The sequence below is a fragment of the Cuculus canorus genome, chromosome 2 (assembly GCF_017976375.1).
Source record: "Cuculus canorus isolate bCucCan1 chromosome 2, bCucCan1.pri, whole genome shotgun sequence".
NCBI classification, from domain to species: domain Eukaryota; kingdom Metazoa; phylum Chordata; class Aves; order Cuculiformes; family Cuculidae; genus Cuculus; species Cuculus canorus.
The window spans coordinates 95,757,346-95,784,503 of NC_071402.1; the positions used below are offsets into that span (position 1 = coordinate 95,757,346).

Here is a 27,158-nt window from a genome sequence, read left to right on the forward strand (position 1 = left end):
CCCAAACCTTATGGGAACTACTATTGCCTCTCTATTCCTCTCTTGTGAGATGTCATCTGGAGTATTGTGACCAGTTCTGGAATCCTCAGCATAAGAAGTATATGGAAGAATTGGAACGGGCCCAGAGGAGGGCTACAAAGATGATCAGAGGGCTGGAGCAACCTCCCATATGAGGACAGGCTGAGAGAGTTGTGGTTGTTTAGCCTGGAGAAGAGAAGGCTCCGAGGAGATCTTAAAGTGACCTTCCAGTACCTGAAGGGGCTACAGGAACGCTGGGGAGGGGCTGTTCACAAAGGCTTGTAGTGATAGGACCAGGGGCAATGGGTATAAACTGAAGAGGGGCAGATTTAGACTAGACATAAGGAGGAATGTGATTAGAGCGTGAGTGGTGAGGCACTGGCACAGGTTGCCCAAGGAAGTTGTGGATGTCCCATCCCTGGTGGTGTTCATCCTGGTCTACTGGGACGTGTCCCTGTCCATGGCTGAGGGGGTTGGAACTGGATGGTCTTTAAGGTCCCTTCCAACCCAAACTATTTTAAGATTCTATGAGCTAGAATTCAATGCTCACCCCATTTTACCCGTAGGGTTGTTTGAGGTGCTAAAGCTTTTGAATGCTGCTCTACAGCGAGGAAAAGCTTGGTGATTCTTTTCATTTGGAACAGTGAAAAAGCCCATCTTTGCATTCCTAGTCTTGCTCAACTGCTTCCTTTACCCACATCCTGCAAAGAGCTTCACAGTTAAAGCAATTATTTACTGGTTTCTTCTTCTCCATGCCAAACCTGAAAACCGGTTATGTCTGGAGAGTTTCGTTTTTAATGAGTTACTACTGTTGCTATGCTAGCCCACTACACTGCTAGTCTAATTTCATAAACCTTTATCATTCTCTCCATTTCTCACTTTTCAAAGATAATGGGAAAGGATCTTTTCTGCTTAGCTGTCCCACCACCATGGACAGAAAGTTATTTGAATTGATGGGATCGCTGTGGATCAAAAAACAATGCTAAAAAAATACTCAGGTGCTAAGTAGGACAAAGACACAAAATTTAGAATACAAACCCCTAAAACTTAGAAAAAGCATAAAAGCATGACTAATATAATCTACTTTCTCATGTCTTAGAGACAAGAGAAAAAACCAAAATGGAATAAACTTCAAAAAAACAACAAACAGATGCATTTATTCAGAGAACACTTTTCAAATGGTTTTGCATTCAGTGCAACCAAAACAGACAAGTTACCCTCAGGATTTTTTTTTTAATTTTTATTTTTTGCAAACCAATTCATGTAAAACTTTTAAAAGCCACCTATTCTTCATTACTGCAAACTACTTCCATAATCTCAGAAAACTGTGATAAGGAATAAGTTCACCCTTCCCAACAGAAACCAGTGCCTTCTGACCCAATTCCAATTAAATCACCTCATCTAAGCTTCAGTTTGGGTTAGAGGATTTTTTTCTTCCAATGCTAAACACAGACAATTCTATTTGCACCTCCTGCAGTCCCTATGTGAGATGTTGCTTCCATTCTCCATCTCTGCCATGAGCTGAAGAAAGAAGTTTTACAAAAATGTGGTATCCATTTTTTCCTCCAGATCAAAGACATGGATGATTCTAACTTAAATACACACCATCTGATCCATTACACCTCATCTCTTTACAAACATTTCACTCTATCTTCTTGAGATAAGTTTGTTATTCATTAAAAATGTGCTTTTCTTAACATCAAGATTGTTCATAATAATGAAGTTCACAGAAATTTAACATTGTTTGTTCCTGGACTTGGTTTTACAGATACTCAACGTGTCTTAATAAAAAGCAGCAAACATGTTACTTTGGATTTCTGTGAAGCTCTCCTTCATGTTTACAACAGAACAGCATTCTATCTTTGCCCAGTGATGGAAGCTATTACTGCCATCTGTGCTGATTCCAGCTGGTATAAGGCTAATATAAAATTCTGTTAGCTGCTTTGAGCTGCTTATTCAGCTGGCAATAACAAAAGTCAAGGTCTTTAACAGTAGCCTTTCATAGCAAAGTTTCTGCTTACCTCAGAAAGCCGACTTAGCATCTCCATGAACCTTTTCACCATTTAGACAACTCTGTATTTACTCGGCCCCTGTTTTTAACAACAATCTCAAAAAGCATCACTTTCCCCCCCCACACACACACACATTTCTATCATGTGGGCTAAAATTACTCACAAAATTAAAAGCTGCTACTGTCAAGACAATATACTGTTTCTTGTATACAAACTGAACTAAATGTCTAAAATCGGAGGCATCCCTAATGCTTCTAGAGGCAGTCAGAGAAGGAGCAGCTCTGAAGGAAGAGCTCAGGAAACAGGATTTTGTATCTCTCATACAATATTTAACTGAATACTGATGAAGATTTTACATGTCCTTTTGTATTTTAAAGAGATGAGACTAAATACTGGAGAACACTCAATCAATCTTTAATCTTAAACACACACCAGGGAATTTTACGTTCACCTGCTTGCAAATTGCAGGATTTTCTGGGGCTATGATCTGGGAGATACTAAAAATGAAATTTAGCCACACCTTTATTGGGCTCTCCATCCTCCGTTCTCCTTGAAGTCACAGCCGTGTTACCGCAGGCATCACTAAGCACCAAACCCAAGGAAACAACTTGAAACGTTTAATTGACCATGTTCAAATTTTTGGTAATTTCCCTTTTTTATTAAATGCACATGTGCAGTAGAAATTCTCTTGTGAACTGCCACCAGCTCTTGACTCTATTACGCTCACCCAAAAACTAAACAACTCTTCTTCCTCATCTGCATATTTTGTAACAAACCCTCTTGACACAGTTCATAATCCATAATGCTCTTTTGTCCTTCTACAGCTCCTGTCCAAAGCAGTACTTGTCTCAGGGCAGTTAACATTCTTCTGCCTGCACAAGACCTCAATTTTCCATATTTCCAAGTAATTTCAGATTCTTAGCATTCAGTAAACTGCTGAGTCCAAGTACACAGGCCAGACAAACTCCAAAGAAAAAGCCAGTATTAAAAAAAGAGGTGGTCCTAGCTGATAGACACAAAGAAAAAAGGTTAACTAATCATCTTATATTTGATTATCAAAATGTGTCACCACATACTTCTCAAACCCAGGAAATCCCATTCTGTGACTCAGATGAAATTGTTCATTCTTTCGTTCTATCTTCCTCTTGATTTGACAATACCCACCCCACCAGCACCCTGAGACACAATATTAAAGAAAGAAAAGGTTAGACGTGTAGTTTTCCGTAGACACTTCGAAGACAAAAGACATTTTCTGTGACAGCAGAAATCCAGAAGATGGCAACCACCATCCCAGCTTTGTCCAAGTCAGCAGAAAGTCAAAGCCACCAACATTTCAGAAAGGAGGCTGACCTGTCTCACTCATCATACAATTCAGAAAAAGGAGAAGAGAGAGATGGTCAGAGGCAAAAGGAAAGACCTATCTTGTTTCCTCAAGCTTGCAGCAACATTCTGTCTTTTCTTTAGCACTTCCAGTAATTGAGTAACCATGCACTTCTGCTCCTCCTTCACTGGCCTTGAACTTTTAGCCATTGGTATATCAAGAAACCTTCTGTTCCCAGTATACTATATCAGTGAAGTTATTAATTTACCATTAGCAAAACTAAAATACTTTTTTTTAATTAAAACATTCTGTAAGTATCACAGTTGAAAGAAAATTAATTTAAAAGCTACAAAGCACCTCTTTAAGAGGAGAGCTACTTAACACTGAAATTAACTCTCAGGGTACGGTATGTCTATCATCACTTCAGCTGATGAGCAGTTGTTACCTGATCACACTCTTGAGTTCAAGGTCAGTGGTTCATCCAGCCTAAGTTATCTGTCTACAGTTTCAATCACTTCTCTGCAGAAAAAGTTTGAAACCCTCAGTAAGTTGTGCAGTGTTTCATTTTAGGAAGCTAAAAGTGAGAAGTTGCCCAAGAGAGATCTAGCTACCATGACAAAGGAATCGACCTCTCATGAACTCCAATAGCAGTGCACCTTCACATGGACTAACTAATACGGAGAAAGGTAAAATACAGAGGGAACAGGTAAAGTTTTGCTAATAAATTAATGTTGTCATTTACTTTTCTGCATGCATTTCTATTTAGTTACCCATATCTCATGCATTAAGATAGATTTGTCAGCATCTTGCTCCCACTTACAACCAACTTGTAAGGTTAATACTGCACAGAGACAACTGGACTATACATTATGAACATGAAAACTTTTAGGAAAGTGGTAAATACACTAACCATGTGTTTACCACCAATAAATACCTTTCAACTTTTGAATATATGTCACAAACCAAAATCAAGGGTCAGATTGTGAGCTTTTTATTAAATGAAAGTTAAGTAAGTATTGATTCTTCTCTATTTTCAAAGGTTTTCCTTTTTCTATTATGAAATCAGAATGTTTTTACTAGTTATTAATACACTGACAATTACGGAGTAAAGTTAAATACAGGGAAATTTTGTGGTTAGGTTTAAGAACCTAAGTTGATAAATACACTAGAGAGCCACTTCATCTTATAACTTCAGTTATCTCAAACATTTAATTCAAAGCTACTACATCAACCTCTGACAAATCTGCATAGTTATTAAGGACTGACCTCTCACACGGCAATCCATTGCAATGCCTTGTAAAAATGCACCTCCCCCAGCTAAAATATTCCTGCTAACACCACAAAGAAATGTCAGTTGAAACTTATGTGATTGATGGGTCTTTCTACATGCCTTACCAACATCGGTGCAGTGCAGTCTGAAAAGCAGTTGTGCACTTTACTTTGTAGGTATGGAAACTGAAAGAAGGCAACACCACTACCAGAGGACTAATCAAGCTTACCATCTTTCTCAATAGATTTCTCAATGCTCAACCTAAATGACCACACTCCCAAAACGGATACACAATAACCCCAGAAAGAAAGAAAAAGCTTTGATCTAAAGTCGCTGTGTCAGCTACAACAGATTTCAATAAAACATCAACACAAAATGTGATAAAAGAGGAAAGCTGGGATTTTAACAACAGAGAACTCCAATATAATAGACTCTAATATTAAATCTCTGTATCGTGATTTGGGGAACTATCACAATCATCTTATTAAAATAAGAAGCTACATTACCTATGGATATCTAAAACTGGTCAACAGAAATAAGTGAGGAGGAAGAAGACTCCCTTAAGACAAATATAAAGATTTAACGCTGCGCAAAACTAGTGCTCAGTGCATAAACAGCCTTCAAAAAATATTACCTTCACAGATATTATCTCCGCATAATGTAGTATACATTGTACAGTAATGACTGTAAACAGCTATTAATTGTCCGTATCTCAATCCTTTTAATAAGCTCAGACATGATGAAGCTGCCAACAGTAAACCAAGCCACAGAAGCTGCAAACAGTAATTACACGGTAGCGAAGTTAGTCTGGCCCACAGACACCTAAGACACCTCTAATCACGTATGTGAAATTGTTGCTTTTGATTGCTTTTTTTCTGTTACATTTTTGCTACTTTTTCCTTCTGGCAGCTTTAGAATTTTGGTTTAGAAATGATGCACAAAATAGCTTGGAGGCCCAGGCTCCCTTCCAGTCATGTGTAAACTATAAAGCTACAGTTATATAACTAAAATTAGCTGTTATCTATTCCCCCTAAATTAGACAAATTATTTTAAACCCTTCAAAATGCCATATTTTTTATTTCAAGGTCATGTGAAAGACATTCCAGTGTATAAGGCATAAACGATGACGAAAATTTTGAACAGATTTTTTGTTGAATTTCAGCACTCATCCACATCTTGATCTTCTTAGCTCTAATGTTCAACATGAAAAAGCATCCACAGCATGTTTTTCCTCCTCAGAAACAGAAATTAAGGTCTGATCTGCCATATGCAGCATTATTAGACTATAATAGACATTTTAATCATCTTAGCTTTCAAAAAGAAAACCCACAGATCATAATCTGATTTGCCCCATTAATTACTTGTAATTGATGGTATCTTTACTGGATAAAGACAGCTGGAATGCTTTGTCCAAGGAAACAGGGAACATGACAAAAAATATCCTTCTAACAGCAAGAACATGCTCAGAACTGATTATTCTTCACCTGCCTTTGAGTGCTCAGAAAATGCAGTTGTAGAAAAGTGGCAGAAAATAGGAGGTATTACTTAAAAAAAAAAAAAGAAAAGAAAAGAATGCCTTGTTTTCACAATCTTTTGACATCAAAACTTGTGTACAACCTACAGAGATCTCTAACATAGTATTACATTCGTTTACTAAAAATATCTGGATTCTTCTTTTTCAATTTTGACCTGCAAACTTAACAACCCTGAAAAGAAGTATTTAAGTAATTTAAGCATTTGATACTAAAACCAGTTCAAAATGTGACTTCAAGAAAAGCATCAAAAATCTATTTTAATTTTCAACTCAAGCCTGTCCCATTCCCCAAAACCCCAGCATTTTCACACAAGCATGCCCAGCCCAACTACTTCTATAACGCCTTTCACAGGCTTCATCAAACCTTCACTCATAAATTTATTCCATGTATTGCTCCACATAAAAGCACAGTAATGCGCTTGAAACAGACACACAGCAGATCAGCTTTAAGATAATTTTGCTCTGAAAACTGAGATCAACAGCTTCTCTCTCCACAGAACTTGCCCAGGGAGTTGGCAGTCTTATGCTGACTTGGGTAGCAAAACTACTATTCTCATACTCAAAGCCAGTATAGGAAAGCTTGACAGGTCTACACCTTTCCAACACAACAACTGATTTTAAGCTCCAAGAGACACAACGATGGACAATTAACTGACAACAGGAAATAAGGAGATTAAAAATCTAGCCCCTGAAGTTCCAGAGAGCTATAATTATTAACAAAAATTTGATTTCACATCTTTTCAGATCTTCTCATAGTTTAAAGGCCATACTGACAAACTAAGCAACTTTGCTACCAAAACCTTGAGACGGTTTAGTCAAAGATTGCTAATCATCATAATTGCCTTCCCAAACTGACTTCTTAGGCTATGTGACTCTTACATTTATTGTTGGCAGACATCACACAGGAATCTTTACAAGATACACAAGTGGAGATATCCTGAACTCAGACTAGCAGCCTGCACAGTGCATTGCTGTCAGACAATAGTGGTTTCCTTAAACAATTTGTTTCTCCCCAGATATACTTTCACATTTAAAAACACATGTTCAAACAACAGGCGATATTTCTCAGGGGAATTTTACTCGAATGCCCCAAAGTCTACCTACAGATCAAATATTTTCAAGACACAGTAATCCTATCTTGAAAATTTTTTCATTGCTCAAGTCCTCCCTGAATTTTCTTCCCCTCCTTGGCTTGCAGCCAACAATAATATCCCCTCAAAATGTTTTTTGAGCTATGATATCAGACTGCAGATCCAGGCTTACAACCACAAATCATTTTACGAACATTTGCTTAACACAGTGGTGTTCCACTCTGTATTATACCAAAAGGTAGAAGATATTTTGAAACATCTTCCCACTGCCACTACCTGTGACAATTCTATCCATGTGCAGGTTTATTGTGTAGACAAAAGGCAGACACTGACCCCAGCCAGGCTTTTACTAGCTCAGGCACAAAACAAAGCAAAACGTGGTGAAGTGACAAGTCAACGTCTAAAAACAGAAAAGGTGCATGGACACTTTCAGGTGGAGGAGAGCATCTGATTAGGTACTAAATGAGCACAAAGCCCCAGCGTGGACACATTGAGCAAAGGAGAAATCCAAGTTAAGGGAGAGAGAGTCTGAGAACATGAGTCTGTGTCACCCCGCAGAAATTCACTAGGGTCTAAGCTGAGTGTTTTAGCACCCATTCAAAAAGCAGCAGGCTACACAGTTGCATTGTGAAAAAAAGGTAAGTTATTCCCTTATACGATTTGTCTTATTGCAGCAGAAAAAACACCCCCAACCAAACTCTGAATTAGAAAACATATAGGTCATCTTACAATGAAACCAAGCTGCCAGCCCTGACAAGTTTCAGAGCAGGGGAGATATTTATCAATTAGCACACAGAAACGTAAATACAAAGTAGTTGATAACAGGATTAAAAAAATCCCAACCACTGTCAGTGAGTAGTACAAGTTAAATTACTCAGGGTAGTGAGACACAGAAAGCAGACAAAGGAGCTGAGGCACAAGCAACACACATGCTACCACACCAACTGCAGATGATTAAATGTAATGAAGGCTTCCAATTTAGAATAAGCACCAAAGTGTTACCAGGAGCTGCTAACAACACTCAATCTCTTTATTCTAAAATAAATATTCTTTATCATTTCTGGAGATAACACACTACCTTTAAAGAGCATAGGACAATGCAGGTAGAAGGTCAGGACAATGACGAAGGACAAAGATTGTTAAATTGGAAAAGAACAGAGGAAGGCATACATTTTATCCATGGATAGGCTTGCACAGAATTCAGGGAGTTTGGTATAAAGATTAGCAGTGGTCAAAGATAGTTAAATTGGAGAAGAAGAGAGGAAGGCATAAATTTTATCCATGGATATGCTTGCACAGAATTCATGGAGTTTGGTATAAAGATTAGCAGTGTATGTTTAAAAAGCCTGCATCCCGGTAAGTCAACCTTGGCTGCAGCTAACGCAGAGATTGCTGTACAGTCTGTGACCCGTGCTGGCATCCATTCAGAGGCAGTTAAGAAGGGAGATCCAGGTTTCTGCACTGGGACAGTAAGCGTGCACAAGTGATTCTGTACTGTAGTCACACAATGAAAGGACTCTTTCAAAGAGAGAATATTTCAAAGAGAGAATAGTGAAAAATGTATTCTTTCCTGATGAATGCTTTTCCTCGTACTGCAAATACCCATGGCTTTAAATTTAATATTCAGCTCCAGCAGTAAGGTAAACAGGTATATTTAAATCAAACTGGGAGTACTATCTCGCTTTCAATAAAGTATTTCAACTACTTCTAATATGTAATGAAGTACTTAACATTCAAGCTAAAATGACACAGCCTTATAGTCCCATTAAGTACCATCTGTGTTGTGATCTGCAGTCAGCACTACTACTCACCATGAGTGTAGGCTGAAACATTCTTGACAACGGAAAATCCCAGATAAAAGAGCATACACTCAAGAGTATGCTGCAGACACTCCCAAGCACCAAATCAACATTGTGGAGTCAATTTGTTATCTCTTTGGAGCCAGCCCCGACACTGTGTTTTAGGAGACCCCATCTGCTTGGCCTCTTTACCTGAAGATGTGCTCATCCTGCACAGCATCTGAGCTAGGGAAATGGTCACACTCACCTACTGGTTTTGCCCTCTCTCATCCCTGCCATTACTCCATCACTGACACCTACTCCCATTTTTATGTTCCCAAGGACAGCCACAAACAACAGGTACAGCAAGGACAGCACAAGCTAATGGAGAAGCCTTGCTGGACACCCAGTATTCGCACTGTGCCAGCGGGCTGTAGGAGTCCAGCATTGCGACTTCTGGTCCGACTGCACTGGAGAAGGTGAGGACCTGCCAAGCTTATCAGCTCAACTTCCACGACATCGAGACGTAATTCTTCTGTTTCAGGAGCTGCAACTCAGCTAATTATCTCTGCCATAAATAACCCACCGCCTAAATGATCTACCTAGAGATCTGCCTACATAGCGAATAGAATTACACAAAACAAGCCAGAAGAAATAAAGTAGAGTTACACGTGGTTTCTCAAAAAGCTGACAAAAATCCTTTGAAGATAATGAGAAGTAATAGTAAGGAAGAAGAAAGACTCAGAGCAAGTAGATCAGTCTGAAACAGCATGAAAATTTGTATGAAAGGCTATGCAGGTTCATAACTCTGATAAACAGTGTGTTAATCAGTGATCCAAGAAAGCGAATACCACTGAGGTCAGCATTTTTTGGTTAGTAATATTAGGATTAGAATGTGAAGTGAGCAAAGTGGGTGAGCAGCAACACCGCAAACAAAACTCAGGTTTGACAAATACAAAATTAAGTTCAAAATAATTCAAAACGTTTATCACATTAATTTTTCAGTGTAGCTTTCCCACTTTGACCATCATCACTAAAATTTAAATAAAAGTCAGCAGCAGCACTCAGTTCTCAACAATTTTCAATGTAATATAGAGTCAACTGTTCCCTTTTTGTTTAAACAGCCATTCTACTCCAAAAATAGCTAAAAGTCACGTTGTTTCATTAGTAACTTCAGACCAGTTAAATTTATTTTCACCTACTACATCTGCGAACTTAAAAGAGCATGAGTAGAAGAATCTGCTACAAGAGAACCTGCAGCTAAAGCAAGCATCCCATTTCAATTGGTCTTAGATTAACAGTAGGGAGAAGAAGTAACCTGTCTCACACGCAGAAACAGCTACAGGAAATAACAACAACAGAAAAGTAACATGATTTTTAAAGGAATCATTACTTAACCAATCTAGAACTTTAAGAGAAAAACAACAAAACCCGCATAGCACCCTTTGTTCCTTCCATTCACAGCAAAAGTTCTACAGGGAAACTATAATTTGTATTCTATTTTGGATGTAAATTATTTCATTAAAAGTAGTTCATGTACAAAGATTTTCCACTATTACTTAGAAAAAATGTGCAAGCTTCCTAGTCTAATCAAACACTGACTTTGAGCTTATCAAACTCTCACATTGCTCATGACAGCTACCTGTCAAAAGACTGTCAGACTCTCTATCATTCCTAGATGGTTCTTGAAAATGAGCTAACTCATTTTTTCTTTTCCTACATAACTGCATATGACCATTAATATTTCTATTTTCTCCCATTTCTATACACTGCTGATAAAAAAACTCTGCCCTCAAAATTCAATTCTGCAATTCCACTTTATAAGATCTCATTCCAAAGTCACAGAAAAAGACCTAGCATTTACTTTCCCTTTTTAACCACAAAGTCAAGCAGGCAAGAGGTCACTTGGGTGAGTCACTCACCTGTCTTTTCCTGAACAATGACAAAAAATGCCTTGAGAAAAACTAACCACTGAAACATTTGAACTGCGAAATCCTCCAAAAGTCATTCTACAACACCCTTCTTGACAGAGGATGACACATTAACATCAAGTCGACTTAAGAGAGATTTTTGCGAAACTTATTTTATACCTTAGTCATGCAAGTACAAGAGTATTTTCAAAGTCTATTTGATCTGTGTCGCACACAAGCTATTAATTTCTTCCTTAAGAAATTCTAAGATAGTAACCAATTATATGACCAGACCACGTACCAGAAGAACCATAACTCAGAAAACACATGAGCACTGCAAAATATTAAAGGCACCCAGTCATCCCAATGCTGCAGATCGGCAGTTCTGAGTTTAAACTAGCACCAAGTTATAAGATGCCATTCTGAAATTTCAAATAGGAGTACACCACATTCCTTGAAGCACATGCAAAGATATCTACTCTGTCTGTGAGTGTAGATTGCAGTAAAGACAGATTACACTAGGGCACAAAGCCTGCACACCAGTAGTATTCCCGATAAAAAAAACCAACAACTTTCCCATTGCTACATTCACATCTTCAAAACCGAAACTTCAAAAACTACTTGAGAGGATACAGCCTACCCCAAAGAGTAGTTAAGCAACAGAGGAAAGATTAGACTGATGTCTGTCTAGGTTCAGTACTCATCCACTACAGCCCACTGAGCGCTTGAAAAACAGAATCGACAAGAGCCAACTTCCAGCTTTCACTGTACGAAAGTCAGACACTCCCTGCTTTGGTACACAGTTACTTCTGACAGTAAGAGATAATCCACCCATGGAACTGGGATATTAAAAGTGACAGAACATCTTACTAAATTTATTTTAAAAAATCAATATACCATTCCATTGAAAGCAACCTTAGAAGAACACTTAAGTGTTGCATCTTCATACAGACTTTGACTGTCCTTTTGATAGACACTGAAATGTTTCCAAGTGGATTATTTCACAGCCAATTTACACAGATTCTCAATCACAACAGCTGTTTAATGTAATAAACAGTAAATATTCCATGTTAAAAAATACATGTTATTTTCCTAATGAAAATTAGGAATATGACATGAACTTCGCTGCAATGTTATAAACACCTCAAGTAGTAAGTACAGTAAAGACTTGGAAGCTCTTGACAAGGAAACTACAGACAAGCTGTCCAGTGTTCAATGGTCTGTTTACAAGAAGTGATTTTTCTTTTTGTTTTAACTTGGATCACAACCAGAACACACATGAAAACTGTTGCACCACCCCGGAAAATGCCAGTTTCTCATACATCAGTAGGATGGAAAAAAGCTTAATGGATGCTGTTGAGTTTTGTTGTTTCTTTGTCTTCCTCCAACAAGTAACTTTAAGGAGTTTCATCATGCTGTTGGGCATCCATTTCCATACCTCTTCTGACTTTACTTATCCTTCCAGTCCTGGTCCCCCAAGTGTCCTTTCCCTGTATTCTACCATGTCAGCAGCAAATCCATTAATGAGCCACCCTTCATGTTTCATTGTGTGTCAGTTTCTCTGCAGGCACTGAGGCAGCATTTCTCAAGGGCAATCCAATCAAGAAGGCAGGTAGAAGGACTTGGTTAACACCAGAAAAAGAAGGAGAACTATTCAAAATTGTCTTCTTTTTTAATGTAATGAGCAGAATGGAAAATACCAGTTTGTTTTCTGAAGTTTGTTTCAGAATAGCGTATTCACTGTGGTCACAGTAAAAAGCTCCAAAACAGAAAAACCCAAGTGCTGGATGGTGTTCTATGATACACTTCTAACGAGACCTTCAGAAGTGTCTTTTTTACCCCAGTACAGTACAAAAGAAAAGCACAGGAAGGCTTAGTATGTTTTCTGCTCTTAACTCCCTGCAAAGTTCAAATACATGTAAAGTTCTCTTTGAAAGACATACTCAAACTCAATTACATCTTGCTGAGCATTCAGAGGATATATAAGCATTTCTTTCTTTTGCCAAGTGGCCAATTTCTTTTTCAGCCTTATCTTGTTAGATAAAATTATCTCAAAACACATTAAGTCTAAAGGAAATTTAGAAACATCTCAAAATAGGCAACGACAACATGTTAATGACAGGAAGAAAAAAAATATCAGAAAGCATCTAAATGCTTTGGACTTGCATCACTCAGGGAGGTGGCACTACTGAGCCAAAACAAGTCTGAAGCACTGCAGACTTCCATCACAAAAAAACTCATGTCAACAGATGCTGACAAAGAAACTTTCCAAAGCAGACCAGAATGCTGCTCATTCAGGGTCATAAAGCAGTTTTGCCAGTAGAAAACTTCCACCAGCTCTGTGCCTCTACTGGAATGCTCTGTTGACTTAGCTTTAGCAAAAGCTCACCTACTGTAAAATAACCCTTGGCTTTCGAATCACAAAGTAAAAATTTATTTCAAATAAAAATTCAACAAAATAAGAATTTCGAAGTGTTAAAAACAACATTGGAGCCAGTGCTGGTCACCGTACAAATCCATTCCTTTTGCAGATAAAACTGCCCCTTCCATTCACCCTCAATCCTTTTTCCTTCAACTCTGAAAGAATCAAATTTGTGAAAGGCCTTCTCAGCTACACTGCACATGATTTTAATCAAAGTCAGACAAAAAGCGGAAACCATGTGGGAAGAAGTACTTCAGTTTCTTATCTAAGATCTGCTGTTCCTTGTCATCATGTAAGAAACATTAAGCAAAACAGACAGCTCCACATACTTGTATTTTAGAAAAATTATACCAGTAGCTCAAGATACAGATTTAGAATTTTGAAGCCTTACACTAGAGAAAATTCAATCTCGCCTGGAGGCTTCTGAACACTACTTACACGGGATTGACATTTATGTTTAAAAAGAGACTGTAGAATAAACTATGAAAATGTAAGCTCAATGAATATGATATCACATACAGTTTTTCATTTTATTTGCAAGTCTAAAATATCACCTAATGAAAAAAAAACTATTTAAATGTTGACAGTTTTAGCAATATGTTTTTAAAAGCAAGTTTCAAATTACTTTACAGAAAGTTACAGCTAACAATGCATCCTGGTCACTTTCTTAAACATATTGAACAGTATCTTCATAAACACGTGCAGAGATAAGCATGTCATTCCAACCACAGCAGCTGCTTTGATTCATATGTATGAAATTCTTAAAATTCCTGGAATATGCATACCCTGCAAAAAGAAGATGGTACTAGCTTGCTATCTCTGCTGTTACTCAACATGAAAAGGCAGCAGCACTGGCTTGGTGTACGCCTGCATCTAGAATATAGGCTGTAAGTACAGACCCTGTTGCTAGCACACAGTGAGCCTCTGACGATCTTAACCATCACCAACTGTGCTAGTTACCATGCACTAATACAAGTACGTAGCAATCCTACAGATATACCTTCCTACCACTGTGCTGACTGATATGCCTCAAAATAAGAGCTGTACCATTAAGCCATGAGTATATTTTGGTGCCTATTAATCTGTCAGAAGAGTAGTTGTGGTATAAATCTTTGTCCCACATTCATAGACTGGTTTGGGCTGGAAGAGATCTTAAAGATCATCCAGTTCCAACCCTGTGCCATGGGCAGGGACACCTCCCACTGGATCAGGTTGCTCAAAGCCTCATCCAACCTGGCCTTGAACACCTCCAGGGACAGGGCATCCACAACCTTTCTGGGCAGCCTGTGCCAGTGCCTCACCACTCTCACAGTAAAAACCTTCTTCCCTATATCTATTCTAGATCTCCCCTCTTTCAGCTTAAAACTGTTCCCCCTCATCCTGTTACAGCACTCCCTTATAAAGAGCCCCACCCCAGCTTCCCTGGAGGCCTCCTGAAATAGCAAATAAGTCACTATAAGATAATAAATCACTAGTGACTTCATTAGGGTACGTGAATTATGATGCATGTGAAATGAGACAGAACATTCAGATTATCTCCTAGTGAAAAGTCACACCATACAAGTCACGAACTCCACATTATCCAAGGAAGATGTAGGTGTATTTGGTAAACACGTACATGCTTGAGGATGTCTATTTGAGATATAACAAAATGCCAAATGCAGCAGATGACTAAGGAATGCATTAGTTCAAGATATGGTTATGAATTTCATTAGATGTTTTGATGACTGCGGTTTTTTTAATTATTATTTTTAGATTAAAAGTCAACTTGCAAAAATAAAAGCCAGAGCTACAGACGTTAATTAACTCTAACCAAGCACAAGAGCACTAGAAAGCCATTCATTCCATTTTCCCCAAAAGGAGAAATGACATAGACACCCTCCCACAGAATTGAAAACAGCTTGTGTTACTCCTGCTCATCACCAACATGGATATCTTGAGCTCGTGTCATCGATTTTCAACTCCCATCAGCAATGTGTTTTTCTGCTTGACCCTCAAACAGCAAATTTTCGATCTGCTTGTTGTTAACAACTTACCAAGCTCCTCCCTCAGCTCCCATCGCACGCCACAGAAGAATTTAAAAAGACATACACAAGCAACTGACGCTCCAGCAGACCTCAAAGCGATGACAGATTTCACATCAACATACAAAGTCAGGTACTGACTCAACAAGCTTATAGTCCTTCTACTGCCTCTCAAAGAGACGAACAGCAACATCCCTTCCAGGCAACAGCATGACTGTTCTAGTTAACTTGGTGCTCTGAATCTCAAGTTAACTCGATACCAAGTCCTGTGGTGCACATCATTGCACAGCAGGGGACTTTTCTTTACCGGCTGCACTTACCGAAGACATAAAACTCACTGTCTCCAGCCAATATTTTCATAGTTCCTTTAAGAGCCTTCTCCACACTCTGCCATCAGTAACAGACATCCTCACAAAATACAAGGAACCAAGCAATCGGAGGAGTTATTCAGTTGAGCAACATCATCTGCACAGAACTGCTGCAGCAGCTGGCATTTCGCTACAGTAGGCAGTAATTGTTTCCATTAATAGATTCAAAATCATGTCCAGGGTGGACCAATTAAGTAAAGACACAGCTTTCCCGCCACTAAGGGCAGTCTGTCCATGCAAGAGACACCAGCCACACAGCCACAGGCAGCTCCCACTACTGCTACTCAGTATGCACCTGGGTGCAGAGGAAGGAAGGACTTCCAATCTGATAATGTCTCAAACACAACAGCTACAAGTACATTTGTCAATCTGAAGATTTAGCTCTAATCTTATTACTAGAGGTACCACTGCGCTGATTCCCTGAGCAACAGATGCCAGGTATTACAGGCCTGACATCAAGAAGGGATATGCTTTACCCCCAAAACTTTGTACCCAGATTTGCACCCCAGCTCTGGGTGATACACAGCCCTGCACAGCGGGGCAGCTGGTGTGCGCTGTGCCTCTCTGAGCTCAGGTGGTGCAGCACACAGTTTTCTTCAGCACTTCCTTAAGTACTTTGAATTTAGCCCACACCTGGGTCACTACAATGTTTACAAGTACCATTTAACTTTAAATTTTTCAACTATTAATATACAGTGGATCTAATTAGACGTCTGAAATCTTACCATACTTGCAGCTAATGAACCTACCAGATGACAACAAAGCAAAGATAATCTTGTTTTCAACACAATAAAATTGTCTCTACTAACTATAACTAAGGGGGTAAAGGAGCTGCAAACAAAACTTTTCCTTTCGTCCTGATCGCCTTAAAGAAAAGGAAAAAAAAAATCCATTTAAAAAGTGCTATACATGTTTTAAATTCATAATTCATTTATTCAAGGTATATAGACTAGTCATCCAGATCTCAAAAAACACCTCTGGTTGCAGTCACAGGCAAGTGCATACATACCTGCCTCTTCTAAACACAGAAGCTAAGCATGTCTAAAGGCCTACCAATCTTTTTAACAAACCTATTCATGTTCCACAGTGTGGGCATTTCTAACATCACAAAGCAGAAAAAATGGACGAGTTCAAAGTTGAACCTCATTTTACTATGTTCTACTCAGAAATACTTGAAAATATCACTCAGTAGCCCAAAAGCAGACAATGGCCACAAGGCAATGATTGCCTAAACATGGTAATACCAAGCACAGTTTTCCTTCTCTTCGAACACTTTATTTATTTTTGTTCTGAAATACTGCCAGCTAAGTATATACCTCGCTATACTACTAGCTGCTTACCCACAACTCCAACAGCCTCCTACAGTAGTTTCCTCTAGCAATGCCATTTACAGACCAAAGCACAAGTTCCCAACGGCTGTCTGGATCTTATAAACATGGTAAAATAATGGTCGTTCCATGCATTCGCAGTGCAGACTACCTTAGGAAGAACCGAGAGCCATGCCACAAACCTGTAATCCAAAATACTACACGTTTCATTTTGTTTCAAATTACATGGAATTTAAGAAAAGTGATTTCAAGGAACTGCATCGAGTGTCACATTTAGTGCATGAATGAACTAAAGCAGTGCAAAAATAGCTCACAAGTGCCATTTCCCAACCACATATTCCATAATGTGAATACACCTCTTCTGCAGCAGTTCAAAGCTAACAGTTCATATCCTGAACACTGATGTCTAACAGGAAAGTTAACAGAAGAGGTCAAAGTTGGATTACTTTTACAGTTTCCTGCAGACAAAGATGAAAGTTGCTGCCTGCTATTATTTTATGATCTACCTCAGACAGGTGATAATTTGAAGTATAAGCATCAAAGACACGATCTCATTGACCACTCCTTCAGATATGGAAATAATTAGCAGCTATCCTATTTCAGCTTCCAAAAGTCTGAAAGTGACCATTACCAGAAGGGTGACCACACCCTCTCCCTACAACTGTGCTCTTCCCTCACCTCTGAGGCTATTCAGAGCAACATATCAAAGTACTACCACAGGAAGGACTAAAGACCATCCAAAATCATGTTTTCTGCAAAGCAGGGGAAACAACAGCTGTTTTCTAGAAGCACAAGTTTTAGGACAAGCTGTCTAAGGATGAAATCTGTGCTTCAGATATTTATTAATCTTTGAAAGTATCATGACCTACAAAAACCAGACAGACACACATCTGTTCCTAGATATTTATTTTATTAAAGTCCTTAAACCTACTCAAATAAGCCCCCATATATTCTGGAATCTTCAGTAACTTAGAGCTATAAGAAGTGTTTTAACTACAGAGTTGGGCCTTGGTGCCATTTCTATGTTATCAAAACAAGGGTGGAAGAGGACAGAGCAAGTCATAAAATGCTTTTCAGAATGAGTTAAGCCGGGCAAGAAAGACACTTTCAGAGTAAAGCGGTAATTCTAAGTTCAGCTCCACATACTGATGATTTCTTGCTTAGTTTCTGCTCCAAAATTTTTAAATAAGGCAAAGTTTGCACAAGGCTACTGTGCTTTAACGCTACAAATTGCTCAATAAGTGATTTTTTGTTGCAGTCAAAACTACAGCTGTAATAGTATTTCAGTGCTGCTGTCTCCATAGTTCCTTGTTTATTTCTGTTAAGACAAATATTTTGCTTACTAAAGGAAAACTCGTGTCAAGAAAAATTGTTGTCAGGGAATTAAAATAAAACTTTTCAAATCCTACGCACTGAGAAGTGTAACTGAAAGGAAAGGCTGGAGGAAAACATATTTTAACACTCAAAAGCAGAGGAGGAAGCCCACAAAACCTAATTTGTCCTAATAAAAAAATAACATCCCTAATGCACACCTTTCTCTAGGTTTAGGAAACTTCCATTGTAAAACACTACTCAAATATTTTGGAAGATTGTCTGTAGCTCCATACCCTAATTATCTCATAGTTACCTTTTAAAATTGCACCTTATTGCCAACATCTAAACATAAACATTTATAGCAAGACAGCAGGATGTATACATAATATCAATTTCTTTGAAATATAATACCCATCTCTAAAAGACTACAAGTCTTTTTTTTTCAGGAAGAGTGTGCTTTGAGAAAGGAAATTCAGATTCCCAGGTGAAGACAGGGAAAAATCAGAGCATTGCTAGAAAGATTTCTCAGGGAAAAAAAAAAGTGAAATTTATATTGGGTTTGAGAGGTAATGGATGAGAGAGAGGAGAGGTAACTAAAATGACACACAAGCATAGTTATGCAGATATAAAGGGAACTACTGCTACTAATAACAGTAAAACAAGGGTTAAAGGTATGAAGTGCAACAATGAAGTTACAAAAACTTCGCCCAGCACAAGAGATTATACACCATACCAGCTAATGAAAACCATTCCATTCTGAACTTTGCCTCCTATTATTTCAGTCAATAAAGATATTCCTGTGCCTTTCAGGCTCAGACTGTTCAGTTTTACTACGTTCTGGTTTTCCTCCTTCATTAGTTTATAACACTAGACCTTGTGTGCCTGTGGGGAACAGCAGGCCTGCTGCTTATAAAAAGACAGAACACTCATATTTAATAACAATTACTATTTTGTAGCTGTATTTGTTAAGGCGAATACGCTGTGTGGTCTATTACTTAGAATTAGAACCCTGCTCCAATTTATGGTGATAAATAACTGCTTTTCCTCTAACACAATAGTGGAAATTGGACAAATGAGAGCACTGCCAGAGATTTTAGGCTTTTTTTTTTTTTTTCCCCTCCTTACCACTAGTAAAACTATCGTTATTAGATCATCTAAAATGCTTCAGAAATACCCTTAATAAAACCTAGAGACTGATTAACTACATGCATCTGAACTTAGATGTAATTTGAAAACTCCATACAGAACTGGCAAAGTTGGTAAAATTAGATTTTCCTAACCTTGGATGTTCTTCCAAGACCAGATTTTGTAGTATTATAATTATTGAAGAGTTACCCAACTTCACTTTAAAAAAATCTATCAATTCCTTTAAAATTATAACTGAGAGAATAAAGCAAATAAAAAGCCTGGTCCTGAATTCCACCTCGCAACACCCTATAGTCTCTTGGCCTTAGCTCAATTAAGAAAAGCAGCCCTAGAAACCAAGTTTGCTTTAGAAGGCTACTTATTCTTATTCCAAAGTGCAGTACAAGCTTGTACTTCCATTCAGCTAGAAAAGAGAAATTTCCATATAAAAAGATAAAATGTAAAAAGAGAAAGGTAAGACTAAACAGAACATTACAATAATGCAATACAATAGAGAAAGACCAATTAATCACCCCAACAAATGAAATAATTTTTGAAATTACACGGTTGCTCTGAAAGAAAAATCCAGTTGAGCTATATAAAAACAAGCTGCACAAAGAAAACCAAAAATCCATTGGACATCTCCAACCCTGCCAAGGCATCAATCCAAGTACAAGCAGCAACTACTCAGCAATTCAGAGCCAGTTTATACAGACATTTTATGGCGAGTACCCATAGAAGAACAGAATCTGTTCTTCATCATGAGAAATTAAGCTATTTATTTTGAGTAACAAAATAGAAATTGACAGTTTAGCACTGAAAAAAGCATAAGGATCTTCACAACGCACCAGAAAGTCTATTAGGCACCTCAACAGGTTACACACAACATCTGCCATTTAGAAAGTACCCAAAATCTATCTACACTAGCGTGAGTAACTTCTAATCAAAATTCCTCGCTGGTATTTCCAATCCACTCACATCTCACAGTTGCTTCAAACACTTAAGTCATGCATCTAACAACTGGCCAGATTACTGCCTCACATGGGGCTGCAAGGACAACAGCTATCACCTGCCAACTTTAAAGTCACACACAAGTGTCACAGCTCACCTGTACAGCTCCTGGTGCAAAACCAGAAGCCAACTCCAACCATGCAAGAAGTATGTATTTTTCAGGTATTAAAGCCAGATGAACACAAGCTCTTGCAAGACAGAGTCACTGCACAGTCTCACTGAATACCTGCAGGCCAATGTGCACAGCAAGCAAAATACACATTACAGGCTCTTTATTAAACCATCTGACCCTTAAGCTCTTTAGTCTATTGAAATAATTATTTTAAAATGTTAATTCTGTTCTTGCTCTGTAAACCCTGTATTTCATGTTTTACACTTGTCAAATCCACTCACTTCGCAGAGTTAGCATTATTCTTACTATAGGAGTGTTGTGACGGAGACCATACACACGCTTCAATAAACTGGAGGAAAAAATCCCAATACTTTCTAAAATACAATAGTCTCAAGAAAAACAAGATTTCCATTTTACAGATGGGATGCTAAGACCCACAGAGGCAGCGTGACTTGTGGAAGACCACACAAAGATCTATGAAAGGGGTAGGAAACAAGCACAGATCTTTCAAGATCCAGTCTAGCATGTTTACAACCGTGTTTCTAAAGAAAATGCAAGCTGGGTTTAAATTAAACTGGTGTGATTCCAGCTATATTCCAGTATTTGAATTAACATGAGAAGCACCATCACATCTTGGACATGTAAAAATATAAAAGGTCTCAACCTCTTCTGGGGGAAAACTATAAAAGTGTGACATACTGCCTTTGAAAAAATCCCGTATTTTCGCACTACATTTCTTCATAATAACTATGAACTCAAGCAAATATATTCTTAACAAAACCTTGAGTAGGAACATGTTGATTAATATCTCTGTAACTATGCAAATGATTTCACACTCCTTGTCATGAAATACATCCAACAAATCAACTTGAGCAGTCAACAGGTAACTGAGCAGATAAGCACACAACATAGCTACTCCCCTTGCACCTCCCTGTCTTTCCCCACGCTCCCTCAAAGGAAAGAAATCTTTTCCTGTTCTGATCTATTTTTACAGTCTAGTGCATTGGTATTTTGGATTATATCCAAGGGTATTCTTTACCAGGGCATCACAACTAAACGCCAGATTTCAACATTATTTTAGCATATTCTCATAGGCTACTTCACAGAACAACACTGAATTAATAAAGGATCTAGCAATTACAGCCTTTTCCAATGTAAATACATAGAAAATTAGTAAACAAACATTATAAAAAAATAAAATCACTACCATCAAATCATATTCTCATTCTCCTGCAGGTTACATCACATTTTTAGCAACCTGGCTCAATGGAAATGTCCGAGGACAGCACACATAGTCAGTTTACGTCCTTACCTAATCAACAGCTTATTTTTTTGAGCAGTTAATGAAGAATCAGCTTTTAAACCTGGGAGGCCAACATCCTAATCTGGATACCTCCAGGAGAGGAAGGTCTGGTGCTCACTTTCCCAGGGATGCAAGCCCAAAGGCAGCAACCCCTGGCTGGCGCTGCCCCTGAACAAGGACTTCAGGACCCCAGTGCTCTCCTAACAAAGCATTTGCGTGGGCGAGGCAGGGGAACCAGGGCTGGATTTTTACCTGGGGCATAGCTGCTAGGGATTTATGATCTCTTGAAGATGTCCCTGCTCACTGCAAAAGGTTGAACTAGATGATTTTTACAAGTCTTTTCCAACCCGAGCTATTCTACGGTTCTAGGGGGTTTTTTTCACCTTTCTCCCTGCTTGGTGTTGGAAGGCGGAGGGTGAAGCACGGTCTGGTTCCCTTCCATCTCCACGATGCACTTGGTATTCAGGTCCAGCTCTGCAAGGCGACATGGCAGGGGTCTGTACCCGGGGAGGGGGCTGCACCCGGGGCAAAGGGGGCAAAAGGGGGAGGAAGGGGGCGGGATGCACACGGAGCAAAGGAGGGGCAAAGCAGGGGCGAGGAGGGAGCAAAAGGGGGAGGAAGGGGGAGGCTGCACCTGGAGCAAAGGGGGGGAAAGGAGAAGGAAGGGGGAGGCTGAACACGGGGTAAATGGAGCAAAGGGGGAGGAAGGGGGGGGGGGGGGAATGTACCCGGGGTAAATGGGACAAAAGGGAAGGAAGGAGGGAGGATGTACCCGCGGCAAATGAGGCAAAGGGGGAGAAAGCGGGGGGCTGCACCCGGGGCAAAGGGGGGGAAGAGGGGGATGCACCCGGGGCAAAGGGGAGGTAGAGCGGAGGGAGGATAAAGGGAGGGAAAAAAGGGGGAGATCAAAAGGGGGGCTCAAAGGGGGGGGGGCGTACACCCGGGGCAAAGAGGGAGGCTGCACCCGGGAAAAAGTTGGGGGGGTCTGCACCCGCGGCAAAGGGGGGTTTGCACCCAGGAGGGGGGGGCTGCACCCGGGGTGAAGGCACTCCCTCCCCTCCTCCTCGCCCCCCAGGCAGTGGCTCCCCTTCCCCGCGGATGGCAGGGATGCGGCGGCGGAGAGGGGGGCTTTCTCCTCCCTCCATCCGCGGAGGGAGACGCAAGGGGGACACGCCGCCCGCTCCCAAGCGCCCTAACCTCTCCCTGGCGTTTACCTCTCCTGTTCATCGGCCGCACCCGGACGGCGACTTTCACCTTGGTGCCCGACATCCTGCCCTGCCCCGCGCCGGGAGCGGCCCCGCTCAGCGACACGGCCCCGCGGCGGCGTCCATGCCGGGGCGGGCGGGGAGGGAGGGAGGGAGGAGAAGGAGGAGGGGAAGGAGGAGGGGAAGCGGGGAAGGAGGAGGGTCGGGGAGGGCGAGGGAGGCGCAGCCCCGGCTCAGCCGCGGTTCGCAGCGGCGCTGGAGGGCGGTGGCTTCCTTTGCATAAACGCTGCTGGTGGTGGTCTTGTCGCTCCTACTGCTGTTGTTGCTGTTGCTCCTGCTCTTGCTCCCACTACTCCTTCTGCTGCTCCTGCTGTTGCTGCTTCTTCTCCTGCTACTCCTGCTCCAACTCCAGCTGCTCCCCTGCTGTTGCTCCCACAACTCCTGCTGTTGCTGCTTCTACTCCTGCTCCTGTTGCTACTGCCACCACCCTGTCAATCTCCATCACCATATTCCACGCCTTCCCGCTGGGATTCGCGGCGCCCAGCCCAGCCCGAAGGGGGCGGGGCAGAGCCGCGGCGCCTCCGTCGGAAAGCGACGGAGAAACCCGAGCGCCTTCGACACGGCGGGGAGGGGTGGGGGGTCTTGAGCTCCACCCACCTCGCCGCTCCTCCGAGTGCGCACGCGCACGGCCTCGCGGGTGGGGGGAGCGCAAGGATGTGGCGCCGGCCCGACCGCGCGTGCGCGGAAAGGGCGAGGTTCCTCGTGCTGGAGGTGCAATGGTGTTGCGGGAGGCTGGGGCTGCAGCAGCGCCCGAGGGCTCCTCTCGAGGGCCACCGACATGGTTTGCACCAATGCACACTGCCATCACAGAGCCACCAGCTCACCCAACCAGGTACCCAATTTGCCTTTTGGCAAAGAGTCATAGAATGTCCTGAGCTGGGAGGGACCCACAAGGGTCATTGTATCCAATTCCTGTCCCTGCATAGAACAACCCCAACATTCACACAATGTGCCCGAGGGCGTTATCCAAATGCTTCTGGAATATTGTCAGGCTTGGTGCTATGACTGCTTCCCTGGGGATCTGTTCCAGTGATCCACTACCCTCTGGGTGAAGAACCTTTCCTTAATATCCAACCTGGCACAAGAGGTTTAACGAGGCCAAATGCCGGGTCCTGCACTTGGGGCACAACAACCCCGTGCAGCGCTACAGTCTGGGGGAAGAGTGCCTGGAAAGCTGCCTGGAGGAGAAGGACCTGGAGATGTTGGTTGACAGCGGACTGAACATGAGCCAGCAGTGTGCCCAGGTGGCCAAGAAGGCCAATGACATCTTGGCTTGTATCAGAAACGGTGTGACCAGCAGGAATAGGGAAGTGATTCTGCCCCTGTACTCGGCACTGGTGAGACCACACCTCGAATACTGTGTTCAGTTCTGGGCCCACTCGCTACAAGAAGGATGTTGAGGCTCTGGAGTGTGTTCAGAGAAGAGCAACTAAGCTGGTGAAGGGGCTGGAGAACAAGTCTTACGAGAACAAGTCTTACTGGGGCTGTTTAGCCTTGAGAAGAGGAGACTGAGGGGAGACCTCATTGCTCTCTACAACTACCTTAAAGGAGGTTGTAGAGGGGAGGGTGTTGGCTTCTTCTCCCAAGTGACAGTGGACAGGACAAGGGGGAATGGCCTCAAGCTATGCCAGGGGAGGTTCAGACTGGATGTCAGGAAAAAGTTTTTTGCAGAAAGGACCATCGGGCCCTGGCAGAGGCTGCCCAGGGAGGTGGTTGAGTCACCATCCCTGGAGGTATTTGAAAGACAGGTAGACGCAGTGTTCAAGGACATGTTTAGTGGCAGGTGGGAATGGGTTGCACTCGATGATACAAGAGGTCTTTTCCAACCTTATGATTCTATGATCGTCCTGCCATTCCCTCGGGTCCTATCCAGTCTTATCGTTGGTCACCAGAGAGAAGAGATCAGCGCCTGCTCCTCCTTCTCCCCTTGTGAGGAAGCAGTGATCTGTGATGAGGTCTCCTCCAGGCTGAACAGACCAAGTGACTTTAGCTGCTCTTCATTCGTCTCCCCCTCTAAACCCTTTGTGACCTCCTCTGGATGCTTTCAAGCATCTTGATGTCCTTTTCATACTGTGGTACCCAAAACTTCACACAGTACTCAAGTGAAGCTGCACCAGTGTGGTATAGAGCAGGACAATCACCTCCCTCAGCCAGCTGGTGATGCTGTGCTTGATGCACCTCAGGACACTGCTGTCCCTCTTGGACAACAGCAGCAGCTGTTGCTGTTGCAAACTTGCCATCGACCAGAAACCCCAGATCTCTTTCCACAGGGCTGCTCTCCAGACTCTCAAGAGAGAAAAACTCACAAACTGTCCTGGATAAAACATCATGGCTCCAGGGGATTACTTCTGGCAAATGATGTGCAATACTCCTTTAGTAAATATTGACTTGCCTGGTGCAGTCCTGGTACTAGCACGCATGACCTCAGTGATCCGTGTGTGTTTAGCAAAGCCAAGTGCAAGGTCCTGCACTCATGTTGGGGCAATCCCAAGAACAAATACTGTTTGGGAGGTGTATGGATTGAGAGCAGCCCTGAAGAGAAGGGCTTAGGAGTGCAGGTGGATTAGAGGCTCAACATGAGCTGGCAATGTGCGCTTGCAGCCCAGAATGCCATCCCGCATCAAAAGACATGTGACCAGCAGATTGAGGGATGTGATTCTGCCCCTCTACTCTGCTCTTGTGAGACTTCACCTGGACTACTGCGTTCAGTTCTGGAGTCCTCAGCACAGGAAGGACATGGATCTATTAGAGTGAGTCCAGAGGAGGCATAAAATTGATCAAGGGGCTGGACACCTTCCCTGTGGGGACAGGCTGAGAGAGTTGGGAGGAGAGGAGAGGAGAGGAGAGGAGAGGAGAGGAGAGGAGAGGAGAGGAGCGGGGAGGAGAGGAGAGGAGAGGAGAGGAGAGGAGAGAGGAGAGAGAGGGAGAGAGGGAGAGGAGGCGAGGCTCTGGGGAGACCTTAGAGCACCCTTCCAGTACTGAAAGAGGGCCTCCAGGAAAGCTGGGAGGAGCTCTTTATCAGGGCGTGCAGTGGCAGGATGAGAGGAAACAGTTTTAAGCTGAAAGAGAAGAGATTTAGATTAGATATTAGGAAGAAACTTTTTACTGTGAGGGTTGCCCAGAGAAATTGTGGTTGTCCCATTCCCAGCAAGGCCAGTCTGGTTATGAGCATCTTGATCTAGGAGAAGGTGTCCCTGCTCATGACAGGGAGATTGGAGCTGGATGATCTTTAAGGTTCCTTCCAACCCAAACCATTCTATGATTCTATGATTTCAAGATAGCTGTCTTTTTGAAGGGTCCTGTTAAAACTTTGTTTTCTCTCCAGAAATGTTTCCTTAGCTTCAGTAAAATGTCTTCCAAAGAAACAATCTTTATCATCGATGCATCTAACTGTCAGGAATCGCAGGCCCAAAATAGTGATGTCTATAACATTTTCTTTACAGAAAAGACAGGCTTAGACCCAAATGCGATTATTCTGTCTACTCTGGGGCTTAACCACCATAGGGAGGATGGACTAAACAACAAATGATGAATTGATAGCTCTTCTGAGGAAGAGCAGACCTTTCAAACAGAGGTGAAAATAATGGATAGTGCTGAGAAGACCAACCACCCATCTGCCAGCACATCACCTGGAAAGGTGGCTGAGAGGAGCATCTCTGTAGGAGACTGAGCTGCCCCAAATGGCCATGGCTTGCAGGAATATTGAAAGGAAATGAGAGACGTAATTAGCGCGGCAAAAGAGAAACATTACCAAATGGAGATGGGCATCTGGAGAATGACAGCAGCAGAACCTGGCACACGTGGATTTCTTGCCTGTGGAAGTAGGCCTAAGGAATGAGGTTCATTATGAAATGTATCATAAGCATGTGGCTCAACCAGTAAAGAAAAGAAACTATGTTGAAATGGGACATCCTACTTATGACTGTAGACAGTAAGAACTCAGATCAAAGTA

The 27,158-nt window shown here is 41.5% G+C and overlaps 1 protein-coding gene across 3 annotated transcripts in view; it reads right to left on the bottom strand.

The window, feature by feature from the left end:
- KIF13A (kinesin family member 13A) overlaps window positions 1-23,647 on the bottom strand; it is a 117,195-nt gene extending 93,548 nt beyond the window's left edge. For 2 of the 3 annotated variants that reach the window (XM_054058090.1, XM_054058089.1), the window contains exons 1-2: window positions 23,156-23,645; window positions 22,325-22,415 (exon numbers count right to left, since the gene is read on the bottom strand). In XM_054058090.1, coding sequence (XP_053914065.1) covers window positions 22,325-22,415; window positions 23,156-23,210 — 146 coding nt within the window. In that variant the 5' untranslated portion in view covers window positions 23,211-23,645. Of the gene's footprint in view, window positions 1-22,324; window positions 22,416-23,155 lie in introns of all 3 variants that reach the window. The other variant, XM_054058092.1, reaches the window with a different exon arrangement.
- Window positions 23,648-27,158: the final 3,511 nt, after the last annotated feature.